The sequence below is a fragment of the Dermochelys coriacea genome, chromosome 3 (assembly GCF_009764565.3).
Source record: "Dermochelys coriacea isolate rDerCor1 chromosome 3, rDerCor1.pri.v4, whole genome shotgun sequence".
NCBI classification, from domain to species: domain Eukaryota; kingdom Metazoa; phylum Chordata; order Testudines; family Dermochelyidae; genus Dermochelys; species Dermochelys coriacea.
The window spans coordinates 98,320,177-98,339,280 of NC_050070.1; the positions used below are offsets into that span (position 1 = coordinate 98,320,177).

Sequence of the window (19,104 nt, forward strand, 5' to 3'; positions counted from 1 at the left end):
CCACAGTTATAAGTTATCATATAGCTCTTTATAAGAAAGCACATTTATTCTTAAGGTGAAAGCATTCTAGAAATATTAAAAAACCATAAAAGAACCCACATGCATGCTAAAAAGCTTACCAGAGGCCACCCCAACTTCACTCTCGAGCTCTGATAGGTGTCAGTCTTTCAAAACCCACAACCGTGTTTCCCCTGTGGTTACAAATTCATAACAATCTCAGGTTCAGAACACCTGAGGGCAGTATTTCTACTTGCTCTAGGGTATCACTTTTGCAAGCCTACCCAGCATCAAGCACTTAATTGCTTGTTTCTGCTGGCTGTTATATACATCCCAATGGAAGAGGGGGAGAAATACCAAAATCTAGATTGACAAAGGGCCTTAGGTGTTTCAATGTCTGATTTTTAGGTCCCCAGTGGATCTTCAGGGATCCAGGTTCCTCATACAGTGCATGGGGAGAGTTAGGTGTCTAAGGAAGGGCTCCTCAGAAGCTGAGGGGGCACTTCCTAAGCTAGTCAGGTGTGCAATACGGAGGAAAGAGATCTTAGGGCCAAGAATCTCAAAGGTATTTAGGCACCAGACTGACAGGCCAGAGATAGGACCCTTCAGCTGCTTGGGATTCTCAGCAAGAACCTGCTCCTAGAGTTAGGTACTTAAGCCAGGTCAGGGACTTAGGTAGCCATGCCTTTTCTTAGGAAAAGCAAAAGAAAGCCCTCCTACACCCTATTAATAGGGTACTACACACCTGGCAGGGGAACAATCTGGCTTCAAATCATTGCTTTATCTGGAAGAGAACACAAGTCTCCCAAATCCCTGGGGTGTGCCCTCACCACCAAGCTATTGGCTAGGTTAGAGTTGGGCTTTCTCAAGCTTATCTGTTAGTGCTATTCCATTGTTTATAAATAACTATTAATTGGAGCATGGATGTGTACCTGAGTACCCTAACCAGTAGGCTAGAGAGGCTCTCTCTGGCTTTATGTATGTATAGTGCAACAATTTCAACAGGAGAGCATGAAAGGGACCCATCCCCACCTGGTGATTAAGGCATTCACCGCTGAGAGGGGAGACCTGTATTCAAGTCACTGTTTCAAAACGGAAGAACTCAAACCTGGGTCTCTAACCAGTGCGTAGTGTGGGATATAGCCACCAACCCCAGGGCACCCTTTGTGTGAGGTCCCATAGGTGCGCTGTGAGACCTCGTACAGGGACAGGCAGGGAAAGACCTAGCCTGAGAAACTTGCTAGGGATCGGAGTAGCTGGTTAGGAGTGGGGCAGCAACAGCCCGTGGGTGGCTTTGTGCCTGTGTACTGGCAGAAAGGTAGGCCCCTATTGGGTTAGATAGCAGCTGAACAGTGGCTTTGAAAATATCAGTGGCACCTAACTGTTGGGCCTTAGGCATCTAAGTAGCTTTGTGAATCTACTCAAAGTGAATTTTACAGTCTGCCGTAATACAAGGAGCATGAAGGTACCTATGGGCTCTTTTCATATAGCAGAGCAATACAGCTTCCCATGAGTAAGGCCCAGAGACACAAAGTGATTTAGGTTTGACACTCAGCATTGCAATGCCTGACATTTAGGCACTTAGGGAAAAAAAAATCACAGGACTCCACAAAGCCTTAGTAGGTGCCCAGGCATCTTTGAACGGGGAGAGATATGTGAGCCACAAAAATCACTTTCCTACCTAAACTAGCCAAGAACGGATAATGATACCAGAGGTATTTCCTAAACACCACTCCCATCTGGATGATAGAGAGAAGAGATTTGAAAAGGCATCTTCCCCACTCCCCAGAAGAGCGTGCTAACCAGTGAGCTATGGGATAGTCTGATCGGGGTGAGGCTCTCTTGATACGTCCTCTTGACAATGTTCTACTTTGGATAAATGATTTGTCATTGAGCAGGGGCCTGGACTCTCAGTCTTCCATCTCCCTAACCACAAGCTTATAGAGGCATTCTCACTCTTGTCTGGCCTCTCTCTCAATGACCCTTTTATTTATCCTAAGTGTATCAACTTCAACAGTAGACCTTGCGGAAGCACACCGCCCTCACCCCATCAGACTGTCCCATAGTCCCCTGGTTATGGCAATCCCCTGAAATGTAAGATTTGAACAGGGTGTGATACTTTCTCTGGATGCACAGGAATGATTCATCTTGTTACCCACTGCTGCAACAGGGAGTCTGCTGTAGCTAGATGAAAGCTCCCTGACACTAACAGACATTCAGCCACTCACACACTCTTTTTTGGGTATATGCCAGTCCTAAAATTGCCTAGCAGGTTAACACTAGGTGATCCCTGTCCTTGAGCTCCACTGAAGCCTATCCCACCTCTGCAACATCCAGCTTTTAAGCACCAGGCATTTACCATGTTTGCTGTAGCTAAGGGAACAGTATACACTTAGCTAGCTAGGGTTACCAACCCTCCCAGATTGGCCAGGAGTCTCCCTGAATTGGTCTTGATCTCCTGGAGGCTACTGAAGCCAATCCGAGAGATTTTAGGCTACTAAAAGTCCAGTGGCGCTGCAGAGCTAAGGCAGGCTCCCTACCTACCCTAACACTGCGCAGCTCCCAGAAGCAGCCAGCATGTCCGGCAGTGGCTTCTAGGCACAGGGGCATCCAGGGAGTCTTTGTGCACTGCCCCCACCCCGAACGCCGACTCCGCAGCTCCCATTGGCTGGGATCAGCGGCCAGTGGAAGCTGGGGTGGTGGTGCTTGCAGTCAGGGACAGTGCCTGGAGCCACCTGGACGCCCCTGAGCTTAGGAGCCAGACCTGCTGGCTGCTTCCTGGGAGCCACCCAAGGTAAACACCATGGGCCCGGCTGGAGCCCGCACCTCTCATCCCCTCCTGCATACACCCCAACACCCTGCCCCAATCCTGAGCCCCCTCTCACATTCAAACTCCCTCCCAGAGCCCACACTCCAAACCCCCATCCCAACATTGAGTCCCCCTGCAACCAAACTTCCTCCAGAGCCTGCACCCTCTCCTGCTCCCCAACCTCCTGCCCCAGCACTGAGCCCCCCTGCACCCAAACTCCCTCCCAGAGCCCACACCCCAACCCCCTGCTCCAGCCCGGAGCCCCCTCCCACACTCTGAACCCCTGGTCCCACCTCTGAGCTCAGAGCCCATACCTCAACCCACTGCAGCAGATGGTGAAAGTGAATGAGGGTGGGCGAAAGCGAGCAACGGAGGAAGGGGGGAATGGAGTGAGTGGGGGAGGGGCCTCATAGAATATCAGGGTTGGAAGGGACCTCAGGAGGTCATCTAGTCCAATCCCTTGCTCAAAGCAGGACCTAATCCCCAACTAAATCATCCCAGCCAGGGCTTTGTCAAGCCTGACCTTATAAACCTCTAAGGAAGAAGATTCCACCACCTCCCTAGGTAACGCATTCCAGTGCTTCACCACCCACCTAGTGAAAAAGTTTTTCCTAATATCCAACCTAAACCTCCCCCCATTGCAACTTGAGACCATTACTCCTTGTTCTGTCATCTGCTACCACTGAGAACAGTCTAGATCCATCCTCTTTGGAATCCCCTTTCAGGTAGTTGAAAGCAGCTATCAAATCCCCCCTCATTCTTCTCTTCCGCAGACTAAACAATCCCAGTTCCCTCACCTTCTCCTGATAAGTCGTGTCCAGTCCCCTAATCATTTTTGTTGCCCTCCGCTGGACGTTTTCCAATTTTTCCACATCCTTCTTGTAGTGTGGGGCCCAAAACTGGACAGCGTACTTCAGATGAGGCCTCACCAATGTCGAATAGAGGGGAATGATCACGTCCCTCAATCTGTTGGCAATGCCCCTACTTATACATCCCAAAATGCCATTGACCTTCTTGGCAACAAGGGCACACTATTGACTCATATTCAGCTTCTCGTCCACTGTAAGCCCTAGGTCCTTTTCTGCAGAACTGCTGCCTAGCCATTCAGTCCCTAGTCTGTAGCGGTGCATGGGATTCTTCTTTCCTAAGTGCAGAACTCTGCACTTGTCCTTGTTGAACCTCATCAGATTTCTTTTGATCCATTCCTCTAATTTGTCTAGGGCCCTCTGTATCCTATCCCTACCCTCCAGCGTATCTACCACTCCTCCCAGTTTAGTGTCATCAGCAAACTTGCTGAGGGTGCAATCTACGCCATCCTCCAGATCATTAATGAAGGGGGGGGCCTCAGGACAGGGGGTGGGGCAAGGGTGTTTGGGTTTATATGTATAACTCAGGAACAGGTCCTCTATAACACACAACACTCAGCTATATTTATAGTGACAACAATCATAAGTTTACGATTGAAGACTAAGATCTAAGCAATAGTGTGCAAGGACAGTAGGTGGACAGAAATGATTACATATAAAACAAAATGTGTAACATACTTCTTCACATATAAACTTAATCTTAACAGGTGAAAATACTTGTCTAAAGCAGTTTCTTACCGTGTCACTAACCAATGTGGCTAGAACCCAACTTTCATTAATGCAAAAAACCACTGTCCTTTTTGCGCCTCAGCGAAGGATAACATGGTGTTCTTTTTGCCTTTTAGTTATATCCCCAAAATCGCCTAAAGACAGGACAAACCCCTATGGTTTAGTCTCTGGTGCATTCCCATTCCTGTTTACTCTGTATGCAGATTTGGCTTCCAGTGTTTGGGCGTACAATGCTTATAGCCAACAGACAGACAGGTAAATCAATGTCCTTCGTCTGATCCAAATCTTGTCTGTCAGCTCTACCCTGAACACAGATTTCAGTATATATACACAATTCTTTCAATATCATCCATACTTACATCTAGCACGATTAAGAAGATGAGTATGATACAAGCTTTTATTAGATATCTTACATGATATTCTTTACGGATAAATACTATGAAAGCAGTATGTTAGGTATAATGAGTTTGGCAGGCCAGATAAGGGTTGCTGTTACAGAGCAGTGAATATTTCACTAGTTGGCATTGAGGGGTTTCTTAGGGTCACACAGAGGTCTCCCTTCTTCATGTCAGGTGGCGGGGTAGTGAATGGGGGGCTCTCACAACCTGGGCTTTAACCACTGAGTTAAAAATTATAAGATATTGTGCCTGATCAAGTAGGCAGTCTCTGCACACTCATGCTGGATTGAGCCCTGCAGTTGCCCTTAACTGTGACTTTCTCCATCACTGACAATTTTTAAATCAAGACTGGATGTTTTTCTAAAAGATCTGCTCTAAGAATGATTTGGGGATGTTCCATGACTTGTCTTATACAGGAGGTCAGATGATCACAATGGTCTCTTCAGGCCTGGAATCTATGAATATCTATGGCAATTTAGTATGGTAGGCTAACTTGCATCCTAATGCTCATGGAAGGCTCACATTCAATCTTAGGCTGGCAACAACAGTAGTGTGTAAAGGTAGATCAAATGCAACATCATATTAAGCTGCTCACAGTGAATTGCACAAACTCTTCTCCTTATGCTGCCCCACCCTATCATAAGTAAGGCAAAGCCCAAAGTCAAGGTAGGGCAATTGCCTTGCAGTCTTCTCTGTTAATCAGTAAATTTGGGGTTCTGGCAGTCCTTTGTTGAAAGTGTCCTAATTACTCATATATTTGTAGATATTCACTCAACTCTTAGAATAAACTTGTGGCTTCTGATACTTTTTGAAAACCACACCCCTTTTTGTACCTGATTAAATAAGAAATAAGTTGATCATAAGTATTCTCAAAAGGAAAGAGGTTTTTTGTGGGGGGTTAATAATGTTCAACTTACTGTTATAGAACAGCTCTAGTCTAAAAAGTGATTAAGTAAAATATTAGGTGAGGTAATATCTTTTATTGGACCAACTTCTGTTGGTGAAAGAGACAAGCTTTCGAGCTTACACGGAGCTCTTCTTCAGGTCTGGAACAGGTACCCACAGTGTCACAGCTAAGTACAAGGTGAAAGATTAGCATAAGGAATTAACATGTTGTAAGAGACAACTCAAGGTGAACTGGGCAAACATCTCTGCAGTCATAGGCCAAAGGAGAGTTAGTGGGTTATAGATTGTGGTAATGAGCCATAAATCCAGTGTCTTCACTGAGTCCATGATTTTTAGTGTCTAACAAAGTTATGAATTTAAGTTCCTGGGATCATCTTTTGAAGGTGTTGTGCAGGTTTCCTTTGTAGGCGAGGACTGAGAGGTCAGCTCTGGAGTGATCGTTCTGTGATAAGTTTTCACCCATGGGTGATATGGTGTTTTTGTCTGTTGTCATTTTTCTGTGTGAGTTCATTCGAGAGCTTAGTGATTGTCTAATTTCACCACATACTTATTGAGGCATTCAGTGCAGTGGGTGTGGTGCATCACTTGTAATAAGCATATCTAGGATATATGGATCTTGTTGGGAGGTAGTGATTGCCATAGCAGTGGCAATATGTCTACAGATTTTGCATCAGTTGTTATGGTAGGGTCTGGTGCCACTTTGAGTTGGTGTGTCCTGGTCTTTGGGGAGTTTGCTGTAGCTGATGAGCTTGGGTAGTTGTTTGAAGGCCAGAAGAAAGAGTTTGGGAAAGATTTCTTTCAGGATGTGGTCCGCATTGAGTATGCATTGTAGTTCTTTAATAATATGCTGTGCAGGTTCCAGTGTGGGGTGGCAGGTGACAATTTGGGGTGTGTGGTCGTAAGTTTCCTTCCCCTTATATTGAACCTGGTTCTTTTACGGTATTTGGGTGGCTCATTCCATGACAAGATCTACTTCTCTGGTGATGTGTCCTTGTTCGGTGAAGGTAGTTTTTAAGTATGTGTATCCCGGACTTTCTCCTTGGAGCATATTCTGTAGTACCTGAGTATCTGGCTGTAGACCACAGGTTTCTTGGTTTGTTTGGGGTGGTTACAGGCTCTGTGGTGATCTCTGGGTTTCATGTATATAGTTTTCTGCAGGGAACCATTGTGGAAGCTAATAAAATATGGGATCCTGGGATTCCATGTTTGTTTTTCAATCGCAGCTGTATCTTATTTGCATCACTTCCACATGAACTGTAACTGCAACAACCATCTGACATCTGAAAGTCAAAATAATTCTTTTTCTTTTTTTTCTTTTCTTTTTGTAATCATAAATCAAAGAATGCCTGTCTGAAGGTCTACGCAGTTTCACACTTATTTACTAATGCAAACTGTACATCAAAAATAAATCCAGTTGTCAGTCCTCACCAGTAACAAGAATGAATTAACCATCCAACTATAAACAGAAAAGATTGAAAATACCCCAACCATCTAACATCCCATTGTTTCAAAAGCTTTAGTAGAGGGCAGGAAGAGATGTGATTTTCCAGCACGCTCTGCAGCTCAACACATTCAGGCTATTTTCTATACCAATACACAGTGAATTACCCAACAGCCCCTCATGGATAATGCCATGCCAACTGTCACATCACACTTAAAATGAAGTGGGGCTTCAGCATCTGTGCTGATCCCTCTCCTCACCTTTTCACTTCTGGCTAGCTTAGGTGGCTCCCTGCTCAGCTTACTGGCTTCTGTGAATTCCTTTCTTAGACTGCTAACTCCCCCAGTACAATACATGAGGAGCCTGGGCTCCTAACTTGGGGCTGGGAATTCCATTGGGCAGCAGGCCACCTAAAGTTAGGCGCTGCAATACTCAGCACTGCAGTGCCTAAATTCCTCTGAGGATCTAGCTCATTGGGTCTTCAGGTCTTTCATCCTCACCATTATGCAAAAGCACCAATTTGGAGTAACCCAGTCTTGCAAACTGGGAAAAAAGATATAATGTGGAAGAACTGTCTGAGCAAGGGCATCATTTCCAACTTTGTCAAGGATGAGGGCTTTGCCTCTTTTCTAACACTAAAGCAAAGCTATAACATGACACCCTCAGCAGAGTGGCAGTATTTACAACAAAAACACTTGCTAACTATCAGATTGGTCCAGATGCCCTCGGACTGTCAGAAGAATTGGGAATCTTGGAAATGCTTCATAAACTCCCCAGGCCCATGTCCACTATGTCTGCTTTACTAATTAAGAGGAACTCAACTGATTTGGGGTTATTTGTGAAAGAGTGAGAAGGGGATTATCACAGCCCTTAAAATGATCCTAGTGGCAAGGCATATTACAGAATGTTAAAAATGTTTCTGTGGAACTCAGGTTACATCTGATACAGCAAAAGATTCTATTCAACATATACTGGATGCCACAAAAGTTGTGCAAGATGCGGGCCTTGTCCTCTGATGTTGTTGGTGCTGTAAATAAGGAGAAAGGAACCCTGGTGCAGATGCTATGGGACTGTCCAATAATCAGGGAAAAGAGGTGAACACAAGAGTGACAACAGTGCTTGGCTTCAGCAACCAAACCTCAGCTGAAAGTTATATCCCAGGTTATGTACCTGCTATGCTGGGTTGAACTCCACCACAAACACATTGGTTCTTGAGGACAGCAAGTAGATGGTTTTATAAATATGGAGTAGGCTTATACCCAGATTAAAACAGTGGTATTTTGACCTGGCTGAGTAGTGAAAGAAAGAATATAGATGTATAAGAATAAGAAAGCTTATAGATGTAGAGAGCAATTATATGAATTTGAAATTTGTCCCCCATTTCTAGATACTTTTGGATAAAGAATACTGAGATAGCTCAAATAATATCAGACTTCCTTTTCACCTGACATCTCCACTGTTCCCCTCCCATTTCCCACCTCCCCATTCCTCCATAGAATGTACATCTTTTATTATTAATTATTATTATTACCTCCACCCTAACATCTTACATCTGTGTAACATTGTCTGATTTTGTATTGCAGCTTTGACAAGTTGTGAAGTTGTGTAACTGCATAATTCTATTGGCAATCCCGTGAAATGTGCAGTATTGGGTGATGTAAATAAGCTGTAAGTCATTTACTGTTCTGTATTTTTTATTATTTGTTTCTTTATGAAAATTAATGAAAAATTAATCACAAAAAAGTTATGTACAGGGGCAAGTTAACAAACAATTCCCAAAAGCAAATGCTAGAATTCCAAAGAATGGCAACAGAAAGCAAAAATTGCTGTCTTATTTGAAGTTATTTGTGCTAGTGGAGACCTTCACCTCTAAAAACCATCACTACAATTAGCATCCTGGTTTGCATTCTCAGCAGAGAGGCCAAGAATTGATTGAAGACGGAAAACAAAACTACCCTGTCACCTTAGTGGTTGTCCCACCAAAACTGATTTGAGGCACACTGGCAGCAAGTTCTGGGGAAGTGTACTTTCCTGCCTGGGATGCACTTGTTCAGTTGATGAATAGGCTTTATTTCTAATGCAGTCAACCTAGCACCTTCACAAGTGAATAATTCAAAATGCAACAAGAATATAGACTTCAACTCCATTCTGAGACGGTAACAGTTCAATTCCCAGCACAGAATTTACCTTTAATTTCACTAATCTCCATTCTACCTGTGATTAGAACAGCAAAGGATCCACTGGGGATTTCTCTCTGTGGTAGCACACCAAATATGGTTCCATGATGTGCAAGCTAGGAATGTTAGCGCCAATTTAAATGAACAAATTCTTAAATGGTTTAAATAAACACCTGCTTTAGCGGAGGCTTTGTTTGCAAAAGATCAAAAACATTTTTCTTATGCATTGACAGTTAATCATTTGCGTTTTGTGCTTTGAGCCAAGGCCTGCAAATTGGCAGGCCCACCCCAAACGGTTCCAAAAATGTCCTTCTCTGCCCGCAAGGCAGCTTCTAGTTGTAGCTCTCTTCCTGCTGTGACCACCTTTTTCACAGCCTGAATCACTTCGGCGGGAGCCTTTGTATATTGATTTAGCCATGCTTGGGCTTCTTCTAAAGATCTGGTTTCATCTGAAGACGGCAAAGTTTCCTCAGCCAGCCCAAGACGCACTGCTCTCTCAGGATCCACTTTGAGAGCGCCACTTAGAAGCTTCAGGGCAGCGCCACTGCCAACAATTTGTACTAGCCTGGCAGCTCCACCCCAGCCTGGTACTAAACCCATTTGCTTGTGGACAAATCTAATCTCGCTTCCTGGAGTCATTAACCTATCAGTGAGAAAAAAATATTCAGTGTTAACCTCTATATGTGATTTATATGACCCACATTAGAGTTGAGCAATGTTTACTATTTTTTATCCCAAAAGTAAAGTGCAACTGGATAGTGTGCTAATTACATATATTGTCCAGCTGCTTAAGCATCTTGTACCTGGAATCTCCTAATGCCAGACAGGAACCTATCTAAGCACCATGGGCTTGAGCTCCCACTGACTTCAGCTGGAGTTGTGAGGGCTCAGCAGGGCCGTCCTTAGACATACGCGGCTGCGTAGGGCACCCGAAAATTTGGGGGCACACCTGGATCTTAGTGTCCACCCTCCTGCCTCTTCCTATCCCTGTTCTGACCCTTCCTTCAGGCTCTCACCACAGCTGGCTGCTGCAGCCTGGTAAGTCTTCCTCTGGAGGGGATCTAGTAACTTAAAAGTAAAAAAATCATTCCAGCCTGCCAGGCCTATTGGCACAACATTGAAACTGTTAAAGAGCCATTCAAGTGGTAATGAAGCCACTTAACAGGCATTTGCCAACCCGCAGGTATAAACTGTCGGTTTCTGACTTTACTGACAAAAAGAGTTGTGCATTACAGTAATATTTACTCAGAACATGTTAGTCTACAGGACCTTAGTTTAAAATTTGCTTTAAAAATATTTATTTTGTGTGTTGCTGAAGATTATAAAATCCCATCTCTAAAAAATCCTTGCATAGATTTTTAGATGCATCTTTAGCCTTAAATGCGTGGATCTTCAAACATATAGTTTTTTAGATTTCAGAGTAGCAGCCGTGTTAGTCTGTATTCGCAAAAAGAAAAGGAGTACTTGTGGCACCTTGGAGACTAACAAACATATTTGTTTTTTAGATAAAACCTTCAAAAGACCACCCTTATCTAAAATACACAGTTTAATTACTATAGTACAAAAAACTTGCTTCCAAAGTTTTCCTGTCCATCCCTTTCTCCCTTCACCCACCTGTTGAAGAGAGCCCTTAAAGGGACAAGACCCCCTTCCTTCCAGATATCTGGACAAACAAGTTTCCCTTTCTTTACTTCTGACTATTTGATGAATTAGTTTTAAGAGAATCCTCCAGCAAAGTCAGTACCTTAGAAAGATATAAAATCCATTGTTATGCCTAAAATCTTTGGAAACATATTTTTTAAAGTTGGTGAAATTTCATAAACATATCTATTGTTTTGGAGATCACACAAAGTAAATTAGTGTTCCCTTTTTCTAAAAGCGGCGAACATGGTTATAAACACACTAAACCTCTGTGACTGATTAATTTAAAATGTCTGTTTCAGTGAGCTAAATATGTACTAATCTGAAATGATTACTTTATGAAGGCTTAAGAGTACAAATATAAAATCAGCTTAGAAATACTGACTAAGAAAATGTGAAACAGAGAAGAGCTGCATCATGTATTCCATAATATGTAATTGCTGACTTGCCTTTACTACAAAGTTTTTGCAAATAACTCTCTGACAAACTTCAGGGTATATCAAAAAACCTGTGACTGACATTTTTTATTCCCAAATTTAGTGCTTTTAATTAGGTAATTTCTGCCTGTCCAGTCTTCACCATAGGCATGCAATACAAAACATGCTCCATTTTCTTTAGAAAGAAATTGCAGAAAAGTGTTTTTTTCAAATGTCATTTGCTTCATTTGGGTTCAGGATTTCGCTGGAAGGGGGGAGTGATCAGGGAGGGGGAGGAAAGAGAGGAGGAAGACAGTGGGGAGAGGGCAGGGCCAGAGTATGGGTGGGGCCACAGGCAGAAGAGGTGGGCTGAGGAGCTATCCTCCCCAAGCGGCAGCTTCACCCACCGCCCATGAGAGCAGGTAAGAGCGGGTCGGTTCCCGCACACCCAACGCGCACTGAAATCTCCTTAGGCAGGGGCCGTATACTGCCTCATACTGAGAAAGAGGGACGATCAGCGAGTTATCTCAAGTGCCTATACACAAATGCAAGAAGCCTGGGAAACAAGCAGGGAGAACTGGAAGTCCTGGCACAGTCAAGGAATTATGATGTAATTGGAATAACAGAGACTTGGTGGGATAACTTACATGCCTGGAGTATTGTCATGGATGGATATAAACTGTTCAGGAAGGACAAGCAGAGCAGAAAAGGTGGGGGAGTTGCATTGTATGTAAGGGAGCAGTCTGACTGCTCAGAGTTCAAGTATGAAACTGCAGAAAAACCTGAGAGTCTCTGGATTAAGTTTAGAAGTGTGAGCAACAAGGGTGATGTCGTGGTGGGAGTCTGCTATAGACCACCGGACCAGGAGGATGAGGTGGACGAGGCTTTCTTCCGGCAACTCATGGAAGTTACTAGATCGCAGGCCCTGGTTCTCATGGGAGACTTAAATCACCCTGATATCTATTGGGAGAGCAATACAGCGGTGCACAGACAATCCAGGAAGTTTTTGGAAAGTGTAGGGGACAATTTCTTGGTGCAAGTGCTGGAGGAACCAACTAGAGGCAGAGCTCTTCTTGACCTGCTGCTCACAAACCAGGAAGAATTAGTAGGGAAAGCAAAAGTGGATGGGAACCTGGGAGGCAGTGACCATGAGATGGTCGAGTTCAGGATCCTGACACAGGGAAGAATGGAGAGCAGCAGTAGAATACAGACCCTGTACTTCAGAAAAGCAGACCTTGACTCCCTCAGGGAACTGATGGGCAGGATCCCCTGGGAGAATAACATGATGGGGAAATGCATCCGATGAAGTGAGCTGTAGCTCACGAAAGCTTATGCTCTAATAAATTTGTTAGTCTCTAAGGTGCCACAAGTACTCCTTTTCCATGATGGGGAAAGGAGTCCAGGAGAGCTAGCTGTATTTTAAAGAATCCTTATTGAGGTTACAGGGACAAACCATCCCGATGTGTAGAAAGAATAGTAAATATGGCAGGCGACCAGCTTGGCTTAACAGTGAAATCCTTACTGATCTTAAACACAAAAAAGAAGCTTACAAGAAGTGGAAGATTGGACAAATGACCAGGGAAGAGTATAAAAATATTGCTCGGGCATGCAGGAGTGAAATCAGGAAGGCCAAATCACACCTGGAGTTGCAGCTAGCAAGAGATGTTAAGAGTAACAAGAAGGGTTTCTTCAGGTATGTTAGCAACAAGAAGAAAATCAAGGAAAGTGTGGGCCCCTTACTGAATGAGGGAGGCAACATAGTGAGAGAGGATGTGGAAAAAGCTAATGTACTCAATGCTTTTTTTGCCTCTGTCTTCACGAACAAGGTCAGCTCCCAGACTACTGCACTGGGCAGCACAGCATGGGGAGGAGGTGACCAGCCCTCTGTGGAGAAAGAAGTGGTTCAGGACTATTTAGAAAAGCTGGACAAGCACAAGTCCATGGGGCCGGATGCGCTGCTTCCGAGAGTGATAAAGGAGTTAGCGGATGTGATTGCAGAGCCATTGGCCATTATCTTTGAAAACTCATGGTGATCGGGGGAAGTCCCGGACGACTGGAAAAAGGCTAGTGTAGTGCCCATCTTTAAAAAAGGGAAGAAGGAGGATCCTGGGAACTACAGGCCAGTCAGCCTCACCTCAGTCCCTGGAAAAATCATGGAGTAGGTCCTCAAGGAATCAATTCTGAAGCACTTAGAGGAGAGGAAAGTGATCAGGAATAGTCAGCATGGATTCACCAAGGGCAAGTCATGCCTGACTAATCTAATTGCCTTCTACGATGAGATAACTGGCTCTGTGGATGAGGGGAAAAGCAGTGGACATGTTGTTCCTTGACTTTAGCAAAGCTTTTGACATGGTCTCCCACAGTATTCTTGCCAGTAAGTTAAAGAAGTATGGGCTGGATGAATGGACTATAAGGTGGATAGAAAGTTGGCTAGATTGTTGGGCTCAACGGGTAGTGATCAATGGCTCTATGTCTAGTTGACAGCCGGTATCAAGTGGAGTGCCCCAAGGGTCGGTCCTTGGGCCGGTTTTGTTCAATATCTTCATAAATGATCTGAAGGATGGTGTGGATTGCACCCTCAGCAAGTTTGCAGATGACACTAAACTGGGAGGAGAGGTAGATACGCTGGAGGGTAGGGATAGGATACAGAGGGCCCTAGACATATTAGAGGATTGGGCCAAAAGAAATCTGATGAGGTTCAACAAGGACAAGTGCAGAGTTCTGCACTTAGGACGGAAGAATCCCATGCACCGCTACAGACTAGGGACCAAATGGCTAGGCAGCAGTTCTGCAGAAAAGGACCTAGGGGTTACAGTGGACGAGAAGCTGGATATGAGTCAACAGTATGCCCTTGTTGCCAAGAAGGCCAATGGCATTTTGGGATATATAAGTAGGGGCATTGCCAAAAGATTGAGGGACATGATCGTTCCCCTCTATTCGACATTGGTGAGGCCTCATCTGGAGTACACTGTCCAGTTTTGGGCCCCACACTACAAGAAGGATGTGGAAAAATTGGAAAATGTCCAGCGGAGGGCAACAAAAATGATTAGGGGACTGGAACACATGACTTATGAGGCGAAACTGAAGGAACTGGGATTGTTTAGTCTGCGGAAGAGAAGAATGAGGGGGGATTTGATAGCTGCTTTCAACTACCTGAAAGGGGGTTCCAAAGAGGATGGATCTAGACTGTTCTCAGTGGTAGCAGATGACAGAACAAGGAGTAATGGTCTCAAGTTGCAGTGGGGGAGGTTTAGGTTGGATATTAGAAAAACCTTTTTCACTAGGAGGGTGGTGAAACACTGGAATGCATTACCTAGGGAGGTGGTGGAATCTCCTTCCTTAGAAGTTTTTAAGGTCAGGCTTGACAAAGCCCTGGCTGGGATGATTTAGTTGGGGATTGGTCCTGCTTTGAGCGGGGATTAGACTAGATGACCTCCTGAGGTCCCTTCCAACCCTGATATTCTATGAAAACTTCTCCTCTCTTCCCCTGCTCTGCAACCTGTTTCCTTCCTCCTCCGCTGGCCCCAGAGATAAAAAGACCACATGCCGCTCTCTTCCTCTGTCCTGCCCAAGCTGCCCATGTGTCTGTGAGTTCCTCCGAGTATCTCAGGGCACGTCTATACTACAAATTTACATCAGCGGAGATGCATTGGTGCAGCTGTGCCGCGTCTGGTGAAACCACTCTAAGCAGATTGGAGACAGCTCTCCCGCAAAGGCACCAACTTTTAATGTTTTGCGGGGTGCCTTTCTAATCTGCCCCAGGCCCTGCCCCACCCTTTCCCTTAAGGCCCCACTCCAGTCCACCCCTTCTCGCTTCTCCAGCCCCTCTTTCTACCCCGTTCCACCCCCTCCCCAAAGTGTGGCCCACCCTCACTCCTCCCCCACCCCCTCCAGAGCCTCCTGAACGACGCTGAACAGCCGATCACTGGCATGCGGGAGGCACTGGGGGGGAGGGGCAGGCGCTGATCAGTGGGGCTGCCAGCGGACGAGAGGTGCAGGGGGGGCAGGGGAGGAGCTGATCGGGGGCTGCCGGTGGGTGCTGAGCACCCACCATTTTTTTTTCTGTGGGTGCTCCAGGGCTGGAGCTCTTCCATCTGCTTAATAACTCCACCTCCATGGCACGCAGTAGCTATGTTGGTAGAAGCCGGGGGTTAAGGTTGATATATGATACCACTACATTGCTCAGGGGTGTTGATTTTTCACCCCCCCGAATGATATAGTTATACCAAAGTACATGTGGGAGATCTACACTGCCGCTTAAAAGTTGATCTTACTTACGTCGCTCAGGGGTGTGAAAAAGCCACCCCGCCACCTAAGTGATGCAAGTTTCGTGCTGTCCACACCAGTGCCACTCTCCCACTGACATAGCTTCTGCTTTTTACCACGGTGAAGTAATTATGCTGACGGGAAGGTGCTCTCCCATCAGCATAGTGCATCTTCACCAGATGCGCTACAGAGGCACAGCTGCATCAGTGCAGGTGCCCCAATGTAACGCTATAGCGTAGATTTGCCCTATGTGGGGTAGACCAAGCCTCAGGTTTTGTGGCTTTTAAGAACCAGGGTTAACACCTGAATTCTTTTTTCTCTCATTTGGGGATTTCCCCCTTTCCAAATTTAGCTTTGTGTAGAAACCTGGCTGGTCTGATTTCCCTATGCTTCAGTCATCCCATTGTCCCAAGGTGCTTTCACTTGCATGGGAGCCATTGTTCCTGGTCTGGGAGATACCTGAGACAACCCTGACAGCAGGTCATAACCACAAAGGTTAGTCCAATTTGGAAGTGGATTAAGCTAAAGCAAAAAGTTGCTTAATGATGAGGAATAAGAGCGTAAGAGAGAATAAGAGAATAAGAGGAATCCATGGAAAACTCGTGTGGAGTAGCTATTTCACTACAATTCCCTGTGAGGTTATGCCCTTATTGGAGTCAACATATCTTTCTTGCTGCAGGGGCACATGTCACACGTACAAGAGGGAAGAGGGCTGGAGTTGAAAACTTTCATACAAAGTCAGCCCTTTCCTCTACAGCAATGGCATTCCTCTTGCTGCTCTGAGCACTGGCCACGTGGGTTGGGATTATTCAAGAGCTGTGTGTGTCTATCCAACTATACTCTTAGCCCAGCGGAAGAATCTGTCCTATCTCGGGGCCTCTCCTTTTGCCCCTCCACCCCCACGAACATGATACAGTTCTGTGGTGACCTAGAATCCTATTTTCGACGTCTCAGACTCAAGGAATATTTCCAACACACCTCTGACCAACATATTAACCCACAGAGACCTTCCTGCCAACACTACAAAAAGAAGGATTCTGGGTGGACTCCTCCTGAAGGTCGAAACAGCAGCCTGGATTTCTACATAGACTGCTTCCGCCGACGTGCACGAGCTGAAATTGTGGAAAAGCAGCATCGCTTACCCCATAACCTCAGCCATGCAGAACACAGTGCCATCCACAGCCTCAGAAACAACTCTGACATCATAATCAAAAAGGCTGACAAAGGAGGTGCTGTCGTCATCATGAATAGGTCGGAGTATGAACAAGAGGCTACTAGGCAGCTCTCCAACACCACTTTCTACAAGCCATTACCCTCTGATCCCACTGAGAGTTACCAAAAGAAACTACAGCATTTGCTCAAGAAACTCCCTGAAAAAGCACAAGAACAAATCTGCACAGACACACCCCTAGAACCCCGACCTGGGGTATTCTATCTGCTACCCAAGATCCATAAACCTGGAAATCCTGGACGCCCCATCATCTCAGGCATTGGCACCCTGACAGCAGGATTGTCTGGCTATGTAGACTCCCTCCTCAGGCCCTTCGTTACCAGCACTCCCAGCTATCTTCGAGACACCACTGACTTCCTGAGGAAACTACAGTCCATTGGTGATCTTCTAAAAACACCATCCTAGCCACTATGGATGTAGAAGCCTCTACACCAACATTCCACACAAAGATGGACTACAAGCCGTCAGGAACAGTATCCCCGATACTGTCACGGCTAACCTGGTGGCAGAACTTTGTGACTTTGTCCTGACCCATAACTATTTCACATTTGGTGACAATGTATACCTTCAAATCAGCGGCACTGCGATGGGTACCCGCATGGCCCCACAGTATGCCAACATTTTTATGGCTGACTTAGAACAACGCTTCCTCAGCTCTCGTCCCCTAATGCCCCTACTCTACTTGCGCTACATTGATGACATCTTCATCATCTGGACCCATGGAAAAGAAGCTCTTGAGGAATTCCACCATGATTTCAACAATTTCCATCCCACCATCAACCTCAGCCTGGACCAGTCCACACAAGAGATCCACTTCCTGGACACTACGGTGCTAATAAGCGATGGTCACATAAACACCACCCTATATCGGAAACCTACTGACCGCTATTCCTACCTACATGCCTCTAGCTTTCATCCAGATCATACCACTCGATCCATTGTCTACAGCCAAGCGCTACGATATAACCGCATTTGCTCCAACCCCTCAGACAGAGACAAACACCTACAAGATCTCTATCATGCATTCCTACAACTACAATACCCACCTGCTGAAGTGAAGAAACAGATTGACAGAGCCAGAAGAGTACCCAGAAGTCACCTACTACAGGACAGGCCCAACAAAGAAAACAACAGAACGCCACTAGCCATCACCTTCAGCCCCCAACTAAAACCTCTCCAACGCATCATCAAGGATCTACAACCTATCCTGAAGGACGAGCCATCGCTCTCTCAGATCTTGGGAGATAGACCAGTCCTTGCTTACAGACAGCCCCCCAATCTGAAGCAAATACTCACCAGCAACCACACACCACACAACAGAACCACTAACCCAGGAACCTATCCTTGCAACAAAGCCCGTTGCCAACTCTGTCCACATATCTATTCAGGGGATACCATCATAGGGCCTAATCACATCAGCCACACTATCAGAGGCTCGTTCACCTGCGCATCTACCAATGTGATAGATGCCATCATGTGCCAGCAATGCCCCTCTGCCATGTACATTGGCCAAACTGGACAGTCTCTACGTAAAAGAATGAATGGACACAAATCAGACGTCAAGAATTATAACATTCAAAAACCAGTTGGAGAACACTTCAATCTCTCTGGTCACTCGATCACAGACCTAAGAGTGGCTATACTTCAACAAAAAGCTTCAAAAACAGACTCCAACGAGAGACTGCTGAATTGGAATTAATTTGCAAACTGGATACAATTAACTTAGGCTTGAATAGAGACTGGGAATGGATGAGTCATTACACAAAGTAAAACTATTCCCCATGGTATTTCTCCCCCGCACCCCACCCCCCACTGTTCCTCTGATATTCTTGTTAACTGCTGGAATTAGCCTACCTGCTTGTCACCATGGAAGGTTTTCCTCCTTTCCCCCCCCTGCTGTGGGTGATGGCTTATCTTAAGTGATCACTCTCCTTACAGTGTGTATGATAAACCCATTGTTTCATGTTCTCTGTGTGTGTGTATATATGTATATATATCCTCTGTTTTTTCCACCAAATGCATCCGATGAAGTGAGCTGTAGCTCACGAAAGCTTATGCTCTAATAAATTTGTTAGTCTCTAAGGTGCCACAAGTACTCCTTTTCTTTTTGCGAATACAGACTAACACGGCTGCTACTCTGAAACCTGTCTCTATTACCTAGAATGTTTTATATGAGATTTTACCTCAGGACAAGAAATTTATAATGCAGTGATTTTTGGAGTCTTTG

The 19,104-nt window shown here is 45.3% G+C and overlaps 1 protein-coding gene across 5 annotated transcripts in view; it reads right to left on the minus strand.

Moving 5' to 3' along the window:
* Positions 1-8,822: 8,822 nt before the first annotated feature.
* Positions 8,823-19,104, minus strand: part of ECHDC1 (ethylmalonyl-CoA decarboxylase 1) — a 57,633-nt gene continuing 47,351 nt past the window's right edge. For all 5 annotated transcript variants that reach the window (XM_043510917.1, XM_043510915.1, XM_038395692.2 and 2 more), the window contains one exon: positions 8,823-9,966. In XM_043510917.1, the coding sequence (XP_043366852.1) occupies positions 9,561-9,966 (406 nt within the window). In that variant the 3' untranslated portion in view covers positions 8,823-9,560. The remainder of the gene's footprint in view (positions 9,967-19,104) is intronic.